The sequence below is a fragment of the Leucoraja erinacea genome, chromosome 7 (genome assembly GCF_028641065.1).
Source record: "Leucoraja erinacea ecotype New England chromosome 7, Leri_hhj_1, whole genome shotgun sequence".
Lineage (NCBI taxonomy): Eukaryota > Metazoa > Chordata > Chondrichthyes > Rajiformes > Rajidae > Leucoraja > Leucoraja erinaceus.
Genome location: NC_073383.1, coordinates 10,876,005 through 10,890,746, shown reverse-complemented (window position 1 = coordinate 10,890,746; position 14,742 = coordinate 10,876,005). Strand labels below are relative to the sequence as shown.

The 14,742-nt window shown below is 41.8% G+C and overlaps 1 protein-coding gene across 3 annotated transcripts in view; it reads right to left on the bottom strand.

The window, feature by feature from the left end:
- myo1b (myosin IB) overlaps positions 1 to 14,742 on the bottom strand; it is a 259,411-nt gene that overhangs the window by 60,266 nt on the left and 184,403 nt on the right. For all 3 annotated transcript variants that reach the window (XM_055637781.1, XM_055637782.1, XM_055637783.1), the window contains exon 14: positions 2,418 to 2,522. In XM_055637781.1, coding sequence (XP_055493756.1) covers positions 2,418 to 2,522 — 105 coding nt within the window. The remainder of the gene's footprint in view (positions 1 to 2,417; positions 2,523 to 14,742) is intronic.

The following is a 14,742-nucleotide window of genomic DNA, read 5'->3' as shown; positions in this document are numbered from 1 at the left end:
GTTGCTGGCTGCGGGCCAGGTGATAACGAGCGTAAGATGGATTGAATACTCGCAAAAGGAAATAGAAGAAGAATAGCAAAAAGGCAGGTGACAATAAAAACGTTTGTTTTAAAGTATTGCTGCTTGTTCTTTGCAGACAGTCACATCCTCCCTCTGGCAGATTTGTTTCATCTACATGTTAGTTTCTCCTTCTGACATTTACTTATTTGATTCCTAACAATCTTGACATTTGGGAGAGGGGGAGAGGGAGGAGGAGAGAGAGGAGGAGGAGAGAGGGGGAGGGGAGGGGGAGGGTAGAGGGGGGGAGATGGAGAGAGGGGGGGGAGGGAGGGAGAGGGGGGGGGGGGGGAGAGGGGGGGGGAGAGGGGGGGAGGGGAGAGAGGGGGGGAGAGAGGGGGGGGGGAGGGGGGGGGGAGGGAGGGGAGGAGAATAGGGGGGGGGAAGAGGGGGGAAGAGAGGGGAGATGGGCAAGAGAGGGAGGGGAGAGAGAGAGGGGAGGGAGAGAGGGGTGAGTGGAGGGGAGAGTGGAGGGGAAGGGGAAGAGGGGGAAAAAGAGTGGGAGAGAGAGGGGATGGGGGAAAAGGAGAGGGAGAGACACTCAAAATGACCACAGACACTGTTCTAAAACGCAGATGCATTGAATACATCCACACAATCAATACACTGCAGTGTGAGGAGCCAGAAGAGGGAATCTTCTTACAATGAGACTTTGTGGGATCAATGCTGCTGTCTAGAAGTGGAAGTAGCAGTGATGTAACAAGCTGGGAAACTGGTGGGAATATGCAAAGGGATGTTACAACCCACAAGTTGTAATTAAATAACATAAACAAATTTCATACAGTCTCATCAAGGTACTCCCTATGTACAAACGCTGATCACATTTGGAGATATCTTTGTTTATCACAGATTTCCATGGCCCTCCAACTTTCACAGAATGTTAAAGCAGATCAAACCATTATCTGACACAGACATACTGTATATATGCACATGGGGAACAAGGATGTTTGACGTGGTTCTGAGATGGGAGTATTCCTTACACAGTCATCACCTTTTCTTTTTAAACAACTTATTTTCAAAATTGCAATGAATCATTGAATAAAACTTGAGACTACAGGTGGTGAATATTGTAAATAAGCTGGAATAGTGCCGGACCAGAGTCAACACAGCCCATTGTATGATTAACACGATACAATAACCCCATCATCAAATGTATCTACATGTGTTGCTGCCTCACAAAGGCAGTCAGCATCATCAGAGACCCACATCACTCCTGCCATGGGGAAGAAGATATAGGAGCCTGAAAACTGTAACGTTCAGTTTCAGGAATAGCTTCTTCCCTGCAGCAATCAGGCTATTAAACACAACAACCTCCAAATAAGGTCTGAACTACATAGACTTGGGGGCAATGGTTTTGTCTTTGTGGGGGTGTGTGTGTGTGTGTGTGTGTGTGTGTGTATATGTGTTTAGTGTGTGTATATGTGTTTAGTGTGTGTGTGTGTGTATGTGTGTTTAGTTTGTGTGTGTATATGTGTTTGGTGTGTGTGTATGTGTGTTTGTGAGGGTGTGTGTGTGTGTGTGTGTTTGTGTGTGTGTGTGTGTGTGTGTGTGTGTGTGTGTGTGTGTGTGTGTGTGTGTGTGTGTGTGTGTATGTGTGTGTGTGTGTGTGTGTGTGTGTGTGTGTCTATGTGTGTGTGTGTGTGTGTGTGTGTGTGTGTGTGTGTGTGTGTGTGTGTGTGTGTGTGTGTATATATGTGTGTATATATGTGTGTGTGTTATATATGTGTGTGTGTATGTGTGTGTATATATATATGTGTGTATATACATATATATGCATGTGTGTGTGTGAAGAAATATATATATATATGATATACACACATACAATCGTTTATTATATTGTTTACAGGGCATTATATTTACATATTCTGCTGTGCTGCCGCAAGTAAGAATTTCATTGTTCTGTCTAGGACATATGACAATAAAACACTCGTGACCCGTGTATATTTAAACGGCATTTAACAAATCAGACCAGACATTAAGCATCCACCTGGTCAGTTATTGGTGACGCCAGGAAATCCTTGACACATTCATAATTCACACACATGCTGGGGAGAAATTCAGCACAAGTGGTCAGTGCTAAATGTACTGACAACCAACATTTTTCTCTGGTTATTGTCTGGCAATTATGAACTGAAAGTCTGACCAATTCTCTCTCCATCCTATCCCAGAGATCTCAAGAGCCTCCCAAAAAATACTTAGAATTATTTGGCCTGAAATTCCCACAAAGCGCTTATTGAAGTGCCCAATCCTTGCTCCGAGTTACTGCTTCAAATGAGACTAACTAACTCAGGAACAAAATAAACTTCTTCAGAGATTGAATCAATAAATGTCAATGACATAGCAAGAAGATCTGCCATCACCTCTTTGATGTATTCCTCCTGTTCTTCCTTCAGAGTTAGTTCAATGAAGATTTGTTGCAGTTTCTCATTGCAGTAGTTAATGATGAACTGCTCAAAGCTATTGTTCTGTAAAAGAGAGGACATTTTTAAAAAGTGAATGAATTTCTAATATTATATTTACCGACATTTTTGTTTCCACTGACAATCAACAAACAACTTGTAACATAGACTGATCACATAGGCGAGCAACATATATCATGGAAAGTATTTGCCATAACAATTCATTTAAGCAGTTGAGCCTAACAATTAAAGCAAACTGCAAATGCCATGAAGCAGATTTATCCGCATGGAATAACGCAACAAACGTTTTATTCTCAAGCTTCATTGTAGCTATTTCAAGAATTAAATTATGAATTAAGTAAATTAAATGCCACATGCAGCAAAGCTGCCACTGCAAACTGCTCATACTTACAGAGTGCTGTTGCCAAAAAAAAAGAAAATTAAAAAGCATCAGAGATTTTGCAAAACATCAAAATAAATATTAAAAATAATAAGATTTGTTCAGTCACTCTACACCTCCATCCCCCATCAAGAAGACCTTAAAGCCTTCAGTTTCTTCTTCGACTGCAGAACCATCCAATTTCCCTCTACCAACACTCTAGCGGAGCTGGTCCTCACCCTCAAAAACGTCTCGTTTGCCTCCTTCCACTTTCTCCAAGACCAAGGTGTAGCTATGGTCACCCACATGGGCTCCTGCTATGCCTGCCTCTTTGTAGTGAATGTTGAACAATCCCTGTTCCGTGCGTACTCTGGCCCTATCCACGAACTCTGTTTCCGTTACATTGATGACTGCATCAGTGCTACCTCCTGCACCCATGCAGAACTCAAGGACTTCATCTACTTCACGACCAATTTCTATCCTTGCACTCAATTCTTTTTAACCATCTCCAACAGCTCCCTCCCTTTCTTTGGGAAAAAGAAATAAACTAGTGACTGACATCTATTACAAACCCACTGACTCCCACAACTATCTCGACTACACTTCTTCCCACCCTGCTTCCTGTAAGGACTCCATCTCCTACTCCCAATTCCTCCGTCCACGCCGCATCTACATCCAAGATGAGGTGTTACATACTAGAAAATCCGAGATGTCCTCATTCTTTATGGAATGGGGTTTATCCTCTCCCATCATAATTGAGGCCCTCACTCGTGTCTCCTCGGTACCCCACAGCTCCACCCTTCCTCCCCCTAGTTGCAACAGAGACAGTCCTCCTAGTCCTGACCTTTCACCCCATCAACCATCACCGACAACACATAATCCTCCAAAATTTCCGCCACCTCCAACGGGATCCCACCACTAGCCACATTTTCCCATCTCTGCCCCTTTCCACCTTCCGCTGAAATTGTTCCCTCCGCAACTCCCTGGTTAACTCATCCCTTCCCACCCAAGCCACCCCCTCCCCAGGTACCTTCCTCTGCAACTGCAGAAGATGCAACACCTGTCGCCATGTCAGCTATGTCGCTATGACACCTTCGACTCTCTACAGGGACCCCGACAGCCCTTCCAGGTTAGGCAGAGGTTCACTTGCACCTCCTCCAACCTCATCTACTGTATCCGTTGTTCAAGATGTGGACTCTTATACATCGGCGAGACCAGACGCAGACTGGGCGATCGTTTCGCTGAACACCTTCGCTCAGCCCGCCTGAACCAACCTGATCTCCCGGTTGCTAAACACTTTAATTCTCCTTCGCATTCCAACACAGACCTTTCTGTTCTCAGTCTCCTCCATCGTCAGAGTGAGGTTAAATGCAAAATGGAGGAACAGCATCTCATATTTTGTTTGGGCAGCTTATGGTATGAATATTGATTTCTCCCACTTCAGGTAGCCCCGGCAATCTGTCTCTCTCTATCTCTCCCCCACCCAAGTCACACTAGCTTCTCATTTTCACCCAACAAACAGCTTACAATGGCCTTTTCCATATCATCGTCACGTTTTATAATGTCTTACATTCATTGTTCTTTATCTCTCTACATCATCGTCTATAACTCTCGTTTCCCTTATCCCTCACCTGTCTGAAGAAGGGTCTCGACCCGAAACATCACCCATCCCTTCTCTCCAGAGATGCTGCCTGTCCCGCTGAGATACTCCAGCATTTTGTGTCTACCTTTGGTTTAAATCAGCATCTGCAGTTCCTTCGTACAAACTTAAAATAATAATGTACCTTTGAAAACACATTTTCACCCAACAAACAGCTTACAATGGCCTGTTTTCTATATCATCGTTACATTTTATAATGTCTTAAATTCATTGTACACTCAATGTGTTTTCATTGAGAAAACCCATTTCTCACTATGGCAACCAAGTAGTCAGAGTCATACAGCACGGAATCAGGCCCTTCGGCCCAATTTTCCCATGCTGATCAAGATACCCCACCTACGCTAGTCCCGCCTGTTTGGCCCATATCCCTCTAAACCTTTCCTACACTTGCACCAGTCCAAAGGACTTTTAAATGTTGTTTTGGTATTCCCACAACTGTGAAAATAGTGTCACAGGTAGAGAGGGTGGTGAAAAAGGCTTTTGATTGGCCATCATCAGTCAGGATATTGAGTAGAGAAGTTGGGATGTTGTGTTACAGTTATAATGGGCAGCACGGTGGCGCTGCGGTAGAGTTGCTGCCTTACAGCCGCAGGTGCTGTCTGTACGGAGTTTGTGCATCCTCCCCGTGACCTGCGTGGGTTTTCTCTGGGTGCTCCGGTTTCCTCTCACACTCCAAAGTCATACAAGTTTATGGATTAATTAGCTTTGGTAAAATTGTAAATTGTCCCAAATGTGTATACAATAGTGTTAGTGTGTGGGGATCATTGGTCAGCGCGGACTCAGTGGGCTGTTTCCTGCTGTATCTCTAAACTAAACTAAACTATGAACTAAACTTATATAAGACGTGTGGACGTGAGGCCACATCTGGAGTATTGTGTTCAGTTTTGGTCACCATGTTATGGAAAATATGTTATCAAACTGTAAACATAGAAACATAGAAAATAGGAGGAGGCCATTCGGCCCTTCGAGCCAGCACCGCCATTCATTGTGATCATGGCTGATCGTCCCCTATCAATAACCCGTGCCTGCCTTCTCCCCCATATCCCTTGACTCCACTAGCCCCTAGAGCTCTATCTAACTCTCTCTTAAATCCATCCAGTGACTTGGCCTCCACTGCACTCTGTGGCAGGGAATTACATAAATTCACAACTCTCTGGGTGGAAACGTTTTTTTCTCACAGTCTTAAATGACCTCCCTTTAATCTAAGACTGTGGACCCTGGTTCTGGACTCGCCCAACATTGGGAACATTATTCCTGCATCTAGCTTGTCCAGTCCTTTTATAATTTTACATGTTTCTATAACATCCTTCTAAACTCCAGTGAATACAAGCCTAGGCATTTCAATCTTTCCTCATATGACAGTCGGGCCATCCCAGGGATCAATCTCGTGAACCTTCGCTGCACTGCCTCAATCCTAGATCCCTCTGCTCTATAACACTCCTCTGGGCCCTGCCATTCACTGAGATGGCCCTGACCTGGTTCAAAATGCAACACCTCACATTACACTCTACTAACACTCTTCAGCTCATTTGCCCAACTGATGAAGATCCCGTTGTAATTTTCGATGTCCTTCTTTGCTATCTATGACCCCCACCGACATTAGCCTCATCTGCAAGTTTACTAATCTCCTAGCTGTGCCTTGTCTCAATTGACAAAATCCCGTTCCTCAGATCACTCAACCCTGTCTGAGCACTCTCAATGCTAGTCTGGTTTCTTTTGGGCATTGTTAAGCGCAGGAGCATAAAGTTCCCTGTTTGCATTGAGATTATAACCTTCAATGTGCACCAAGGTGTGATCATAAAATCGGTCAGATTTTAGCAGTAATTTTGTTTTGTTTAGAGATTCAGTTTAGAATAGATGTCCTATTATTCTCGGTTTTGATGGATGTCCTTGCACTAGAGCCGTTGGTCTTTTGTGTAGGTTTAGTTTAGATTTGAGATACAGTGTGGAAACTGGCCCTTCGGCCCACTGAGTTCGTACTGACCAGCGATCCCTGCACATTAGCACTATCCTAAACTAGAGACAATCTTTACACTTATACCAAGCCAATTAACCCACAAACCTGTACTGAAACCAAAGTTCTCGGAGAAAACCCAGGCTGGTCACTGGGAGAAGGTACAAACTCCATACAGACAGGCACCTGCAGCCAGGATCGAACCTGGGATCTGGCACTATAAGCGCTGTAAGGCAGCAACTCTACCGCTGCGCCACTGTTGCCCAGTGATGTTTTAGAACTTTTTTTCCACTGGAATTCACAACCTGGTGGTATGGTGTGGCTCAGGATGTATTCAGAAACAGAGTATACTGTACCAGACACTAAAATTAGCCCATTGTGCCAATAGTGTGGGAATCTGAGCTAAGGGAACAGTTCCCCCAAAACTAACAGACTTGTTGAAATGTGCATTGTGTGTTATCTTTTAAAAGTCTATCAATTGTGAGTTATAAAATGCATTATTTTTACGGCAGAAATTCAATTTGACAATGTGCAACCTTAGAAAATACTTTCCTTCACTTCCATTAGATTGTTTTTCATTTTGTTCGCCTGTTGCAAAGTTTTGATCTGAAGATACGGAAACTAGGCCCATTATTTAATTGCATCCAAAAGGAGAGAGGCTGAGTGTTCGGCATCTCTGCAGCTTAAGTTAGAAATCAAACCTCAATGCCCTTTCAATGATTTGCTTCTTTTCACATCCTGTGGTTACTTTGAGAGTCCTTGCTGTGTTGTCAGATTTCTGATGCTGCAGGCCAGCTGTTGCCAGGTTGGCTGCTCAACGTTTGAATGAATCTGTCTATCTCACTAAAATGCATAACCTTCCTTTGTCTTACATGAATTAAACATGCTTAATCTTTTACACAACAGTCAGTCACTGAGAAACTGATAGGATTTCTTGATAAGACCTTTCTTCCACACGTTAACTTTTTAGCCCATTTGAAAACTACTTCTTGCTTCATTTTCTGCCCTATTCTTTGGTTTTGATGGACGTCCTAGCACTATAGTCTTTGATCTTATGTGTGGGTTTAGTTTAGTTTAGAGATACAACGCAGGAACAGGCCCTTCAGAGCAGCGAGTCCATGCCGACCAACGATCGCCGCACACTAACACTATCCTACACACTAGGGATAATTTACCATTGTTACCAAAGCCAATTAATCTGAAGTGTGGGAGGAAGCCGGAGCACCCGGAGAAAGCGCAGCTCACAGGGATAACGTACAAACTCCGTAAAGTTTGGTCAGGATCAAACTCAGGTCACTTGCACTGTAAGGCAGCAACTCTACCACTGCACCACCTCGAAACAAATTGTTATATTTTAGCCAGGCTGCTGTGTGCAGTGTATTTCCTCAGTCATTCACACACTTGCTATGCAAAATATGACACCGTATCAACTGGCCGTTTTATTATTTAATAAACAGTTTTATTATTTCTTAAATTACCAATGCAATGATTTACCCAGTGGCTCCATTAATCTCCCACTAATACCCTAGCTCTACTTTTCTCTCTTTCACAATCCACATCAGCCACCCTTCCCTGTCAACCCCTCACCACAACCTCCTTCCCATTCCCATTCCCACACAGACCTTTCTGTCCTCAGTCTCCTCCATCGTCAGTGAGGCTAAATGCAAATTGGAGGAACAGCATCCATTATTTTTCTTGGACAGCTTACAACCCAGTGGTATGAATATTGATGTCTCTCACTTCAGGTAGCCTCGGCAGTCCCTCTCTCTCTATCTCTCCCACACCCAAGTCACACTAGCTCCTCATTTACACCCTTCTTCTTGCGTATGGATTTTCACCCTACAAACAGCTAACAATGGCCTGTTTCCTTTATCATCGTTACTTTTTTGCATATCTTTTATTCATTGTTCTTTATCTCTCCATATCATCGCCCATATCTCTCGTTTCCCTTATCCCTAACCAGTCTAAAGAAGGGTCTCGACCCGAAACAGGTCGCCCATTCTTTCTCCCCAGAGACACTGCCTGTCCTGCTGAGTTACTCCAGCTTTTTGTGTCTGTATCCAAATCTGTGTGGAGATGCTCAGACATGACAATGTAGGCATTCATGTTCTCACAACTGATTCACAGCCCAGCAAATCAATCAGAATAAAGAGCATACCTTTGACTGACAAGGCAGTCAACAAATAACAGCAACCCAACAGCACAATCATTCATCCCATCTATTAAAGGCATGCCACACAGCCAAACCTGTTGAGTTTGTACTCAAAGATGATCTGACATAGAATTACTGCCTGTCTCCTTTAATCTTCACGTATGAATGAATCTCAGGATTAAAGAATTAATTTTCAGAAAGAACTTCAGAATTAAAGGACGTTCTTTTAGAAAGGAGATGAGGATTTTTTTTCAGTCAGAGGGTGGCGTATCTGTGGAATTCTTTGTCACAGAAGGCTGTGGAGGCCAAGTCAGTGGATATTTTTAAGGCAGAGATAGAGAGATTCTTGATTAGTACTGGTGTCAGTAGTTATGGGGAGAAGGCAGGAGAATGGGGTTAGGTGGGAGAGATAGATCAGCCATGATTGAATGGCGGAGTAGATTGAATGGCCTAATTCGATCCTATTGCTTATGACCTTATGATATGCACCTTTTACCCTTTGTAACAGGATCCCTCGTTTACAGAATAAGAAGAGGTCATTCAATTCCTCAAACCTGTTCAACTGCTCAGTGATTCTATCTACCCATGACCTGGCCCCAATAGATTTTAGAGGCAATTGAATTCTAGATTTTTAGAATGCCTATTCTAAATTGGCTTTAACTTTTTTTTTAAATGTTCGTCATCTTTTTAGTTTAGTTTAGTTTAGAGATACAGTGCGGACACAAGCCCTTCGGCCCACCGAGTCTGCACCAACCAGCAATCCCCATACACTAGCACTATCCTATGCACTAGGGACAATTTATAATATTTCTTACCAAAACCAATTAACCTACAAACCTGTACATCTCTGGAATGTGGCAGGAAACCAGAGCTCCCGGAGAAAACCCACGCAGTCACGGGGAGAACATACAAACTCTGTACAGACAGCACCTGTAGTCAGAATCGCACCTGGGTCTCTGGCAGTGTAAGGCAGCAACTCTACCGCTGCACCATCCTGCCGCCCTATTCGTCTTTCTTGTAAATCACCATACAATAGAAAGCATGTACGCAACAGACGCATCTGCCGCATAACATAAGAGCTTGAAAACCACATATGAAACAATGTTGTTGACATTTCTGCAGAATAACTTTCTCAACATCATGTGGCCAATAATTTTATACTGCTTCCCAAAATAGAATATCCTGATTTGATTATAATGTGTTATACACAATGTGTTTCGAAGTGGAATAAAATCGGGAATGTATTGTAAATTGACACAGCGTTACTTATAAATTGAGAAACCTATATGGGCCCATTAATGGTAATACATGCAAAGGCTTAAGTGTTAATTTCTGCATTCCACCCAAAACTAACTGTGAACATTCATTTTGAAACAAAATAAAGACAGCTGCATCTTAAAAAGTATTTCAATGTATTAAACCATATATGAAACTTTTAAGAACTAGCTATCCTTTTTCTTTCAAGCCTTCACATATGCAGCTTTTATGCTTTTGCACCTAGATTCTTCTGGTAAATTGGCGATTTCAACAAATTTTGTATTTTCATTCCAGATTTATATAATATTTTAAAGCCAGTATTAACCACGAATGGCACCAGCGGGATCAAAAGATGATTGCAACAAACTACGGTAGCTCAGCCATTGTAAGAAACCGAGAGGGTGCCATTTGCTGAATATGATATTTCATCTAAGGCAACATGTTGATATACGGCTCAAGTCCCGCTGCCTTGCGTGCATATCAAAGGCATCTCATTTTTTCAAATGCCTGCAGGGCAAAGTGCCCCTTTTTGTGGACATAGGTTTCTTAAAAGAAATGGTTTTACAACTCCAATTGTTCGCAGCTTGGAGAAAAATCGGGGCCTAAGTTTTCAAGACACGAAAGATGATTGAATGTGGCAGTTGTTTTACGAAATGTAAATTTACTGCAATAATCGAGAACAATGTTATATGATGATTAGTCTTATAGACAAATTAAATACCCATCTCACATTCCACTTCTTTGGAAACATGGCTATGCAGGAAACATCTATGCAGTTTTATCTGATTACAATAATTGTTGTACAATTTTGGCAATTAAGGCGAAACACGAGTCAATCTGCCCTATTGTTAAAAAAAAATTACCATATGGTTAGCAACAAATCATCTTCAGCCCACAGAAGGAAACTTGGCGAATGAATAGATTCAAAGTGTGTCAGGACTTTTAAAACCATTTTGTTCAGAAACTAATTTAAAATCTTGCACAAGGTTCACTGGCCCCCATGTCTCAAGCCCTTTTTATATTAAGCAACAGCTGCATTGTTGCCTCAGGCCTCCAAGTCGCAGCTTTAATGCAACTTGCTGCAACTGGGCGTAAACGTGGTAGATTTAATTAAGGTCAACAGCAAAGACAACCAGCCACCATTTATCAGGGAACAACATTCTAGTTGCATTCAACTGTGTCTAGTGCCTTGGTGCACTTGACAATAAATTAAACTACACTAAGATTTAAACACCAAAAGCTAATGCTGTTTACACAGGCAGGTGGATTTTTTTGTGAAAATATGTGAATGTTTCCTTTTCATGTAAAAGCTTGTAACGGTTAGGTAAATCCATTATTTTTCATATCAATGTTGAAGAAAGAACTGCAGATGCTGGTAAAATCGAAGGCAGACACAACATGCTGGAGCAACTCAGCGGGGAAGGCAGCATCTATGGAGAGAAGGAACTGGCGACGCTTTGGGTCGAGACCCTTCTTCAGGGGATTTTCAATCTCCAAATTAGTTACTGTTACTCTGCTCTATTTGGACTCTGCTCCAAGGGAATTCTGCTGAGATACTATTAACACCAGACATTCCTATCAGTTATCTTGCTGAACTATAGAAATTCATGCTCTCGAAGATCTGAGTTGAGGAATAATGCATTAAGGTGATTATCAATATATTATCAATGTAAAAGCATTTTTTACCGCTTCACAGATTTATATGTCAACTTGATTTAGTCAGTATCAGGAGATTTTCTTTAAATTAGAAAAATGAGCACAAAATCTAAGCTGACAATTCAGATTGTCCTGTTATAGCCCATCTATTGTTCTTTTGCAGTTTAAAGTGTAATTCATACAATTTCTGTTGTTAATATCTGTTCCGTGTTTTTTTTCTTGTTCAATTTTAGATATACTATGGGAATATTTTACAAGCAATCTGTGAGTTGGGTGGTTAATGAGTTTCTCTAGGGTCAATATTATTACATTCCATTTGTGCTGATACAGACTATCAGCTGCCAGTTCATCCTAAACGTTTATTTATTTAACACACAACAGCGAGGTCACACAATTAGCAGAACATATTAAAAAAGGGCCCCATAATTTTCAAAACTAACATTTGATGGCTCGTCCCTTTTGATGGAACTAAATATTTGTTGTTGTTCTTGAAGAATAAATTCCGAGTCTCTGAAACCACAGTAACCGTTCACTTCCACTTGCTTAGTCAAATGCTTAATTGAATTTGTTCTTAAAATTAGAGGTCACCGCATATTAAAATTAAAAATTGTTTTATCTCCGGAATTGGTTTAGTTTAGTTTGCATTTTAGAGATACAGTGCGGAAACAGGCCCACCGAGTCCGCACCGACCAGCGATCCCCGCACATTAACACTATCCTACACACACTAGGGGCAATTTACATTTATACCAAGCCAATTAGCCTACAAACCTGTACGTGTTTGGAGTGTGGGAGGAAACCGAAGATCTCAGTGAAAAGCCACACAGTCCTTGGGTGAATATACAAACTCCGTACAGACAACCCCTGTAGTCGGGGTCGAACCCGGGTCTCTGGCACTACAAGCTCTGTAATGGGCCTGTTCCACTTAGGCAATTTTTTAGGCAACTACAGGCGACTAGTTTGTCGCCACATGTTTGCCAGTGGTTGCTGGGAGTGGTCTCCTCAGTCGCATCTTTTTGGTCGCCACTAAATTTTCAACATGTTGAAAAATTTTGGCTACAGATGGTTTGATGTCAATGAGCGTAGCTTGACTTCTCCTGACGTAGGTGCTGTCGTAGGTTCTCGCCAAGGATGACAGTCGCCGGCAGTTGCCTAAAAAATCACCAAGTGGGAGGGGCCCATAAGGCAGCAACTCTAACGTTGTGTCACCATGCCGCCCATGGTTATATTTTAAGCAGATTCAATGCAATTTGCAAATGTTAGCTCTATATATTGATACTTAATTCTAAAGCTATTAAATAGTTACAACTCTGATTGTTCCTGTTGCTTGGAAATCCCGATGGTCCCGCAATTAGTTGACCAGTTGATGTCTCCCACACTCTCTTTAATCTCACTGGGCCCCACATCACTTGAAACCCACCTGGCCCTCTTCCCCACACTCACTTTAAACTTACCCGATCATTATTATATTATTATACTACTGTATATCGTAAAAAGAGAAAATTAATTACAGACAATAGACAATAGGTGCAGGAATGGGCCATTTGGCCCTTCGAGCCAGCACCGCCATTCAATTAATATATTAATATATTCTAACAATCTAATTATGTTAGAATATTAATGGAAAAGTATTCAACAGTCTAGAAAGTTTCTGCCAATCAGTTACCATTATAGATCTAAGTGTGCTGAATTACCCAATAAAAATACACCAACTGTATCTCGAGTTCTGAATATTTCACAAGAGAATATTGGGCAAGAGATCTAGATTCACATTAATCCTTGTATAAAATAAACCTTTAAGACCTCACCTCAGAATGAGCTAACTCTAAAATTGTAACACCACAACACTACCATGGGAAATAGTGTTTCCTTAAATCAAATCCTTTAATCATCTGAAACAGTTCAAGTATATCTCTCCTTCGTGTTTTATAGTAAGAGGAGCAATGCTTGGTTAAGCAATCTCTCCTCAAAACGGAGTCCTTTTGACACCAGTACCATTCTGCTTAATCTGTGCAGCACTTCTCCTAGATCAATCCAACTTCATATTTTAATGCAGCTTTAAATGCAGACTTTGACATTATAAGTAATGATCGATCATTCACTATGGATAGTGGTCATTGCAGTGGCTCAGACCCATTGCCATTAATTGCTGATGCAATGAGATCTAAGAACATTGGCCAATTAATCAACGCCAGCATGCTCATGATATACTGGCACACAAAACCAATGTGAATAGATGTAAATACTAATCCAATGTAAGCAGTCATGAAATGGAAGGCAAAGTAGCACAACTACATTAAATATGACTTCCACTTTAATTCCCCACGTTATAGGAATTAATCTCCCTCTCACACACTTAATCTCGATACAATATACATCAACCTGGAAGTTGATTGACTTTTAAGCCCTGACTCTATAAGCAGGTCACATGGACATAATTATGTCCAGATCAGATTTACCTCATTCCTATCATCATTTATTAACAAGTTCAATTGCAGATCACAAAATTACCAATTAAAAAATTGTATGCAGAAATAAATTTGACACACAGATTTGATGTATTAATGCCCATCTGGACTGCTTTTGAACTTACAATTCTTTAAAAAATAAAAGCAGGCCAAAATCATTTGGAAGCAATTCTCACCATACTTACACTAGTCGGGTGAATGGAAAATGCATAGCAGATGTTATATGATGTGGATAAATGGGAGGTTATCCACTTTGGTTCTAAAACCAGAAGGGCAGATAAATATTTGAAATGATGGATTGTGAGTGAGGCAGGTGCAGTGAGATCCTTCTATATAGGACGGTTAAGAACAAGTATTCATGTGTAGCATGCCTTTAAAAAGGCAAGTGGTATGTCAGGCTCCACTGTTAGAGTCTAGGAGGGAACTGCAGATGCTGGTTTACACCGAAGATAGACACAAAATGCTGGAATAACTCAACGGGACAGGCAGCATCTCTGGATGGAAGGGATGGATGATGTTTCAGGTTGAGACCCTTATTATGGGGAGAGGGAGTCAGGGAGTCAGGGGAGTCAGGGAGACACAGAGATATGAAAGGGTAAGATGTGAAAACAAGAGGTCAAAGGGGACGAAAATCAAGAAAAACGTAGAATAGATCATTGTTAGCCCGGGGAAGGCGACAACGAAGGCAGACAAAGAGACAATTTAATCAGGAGGACAGTCAGACTGGTCAGAGAACTGGGATGGGGGAGGAATGGAGAGAG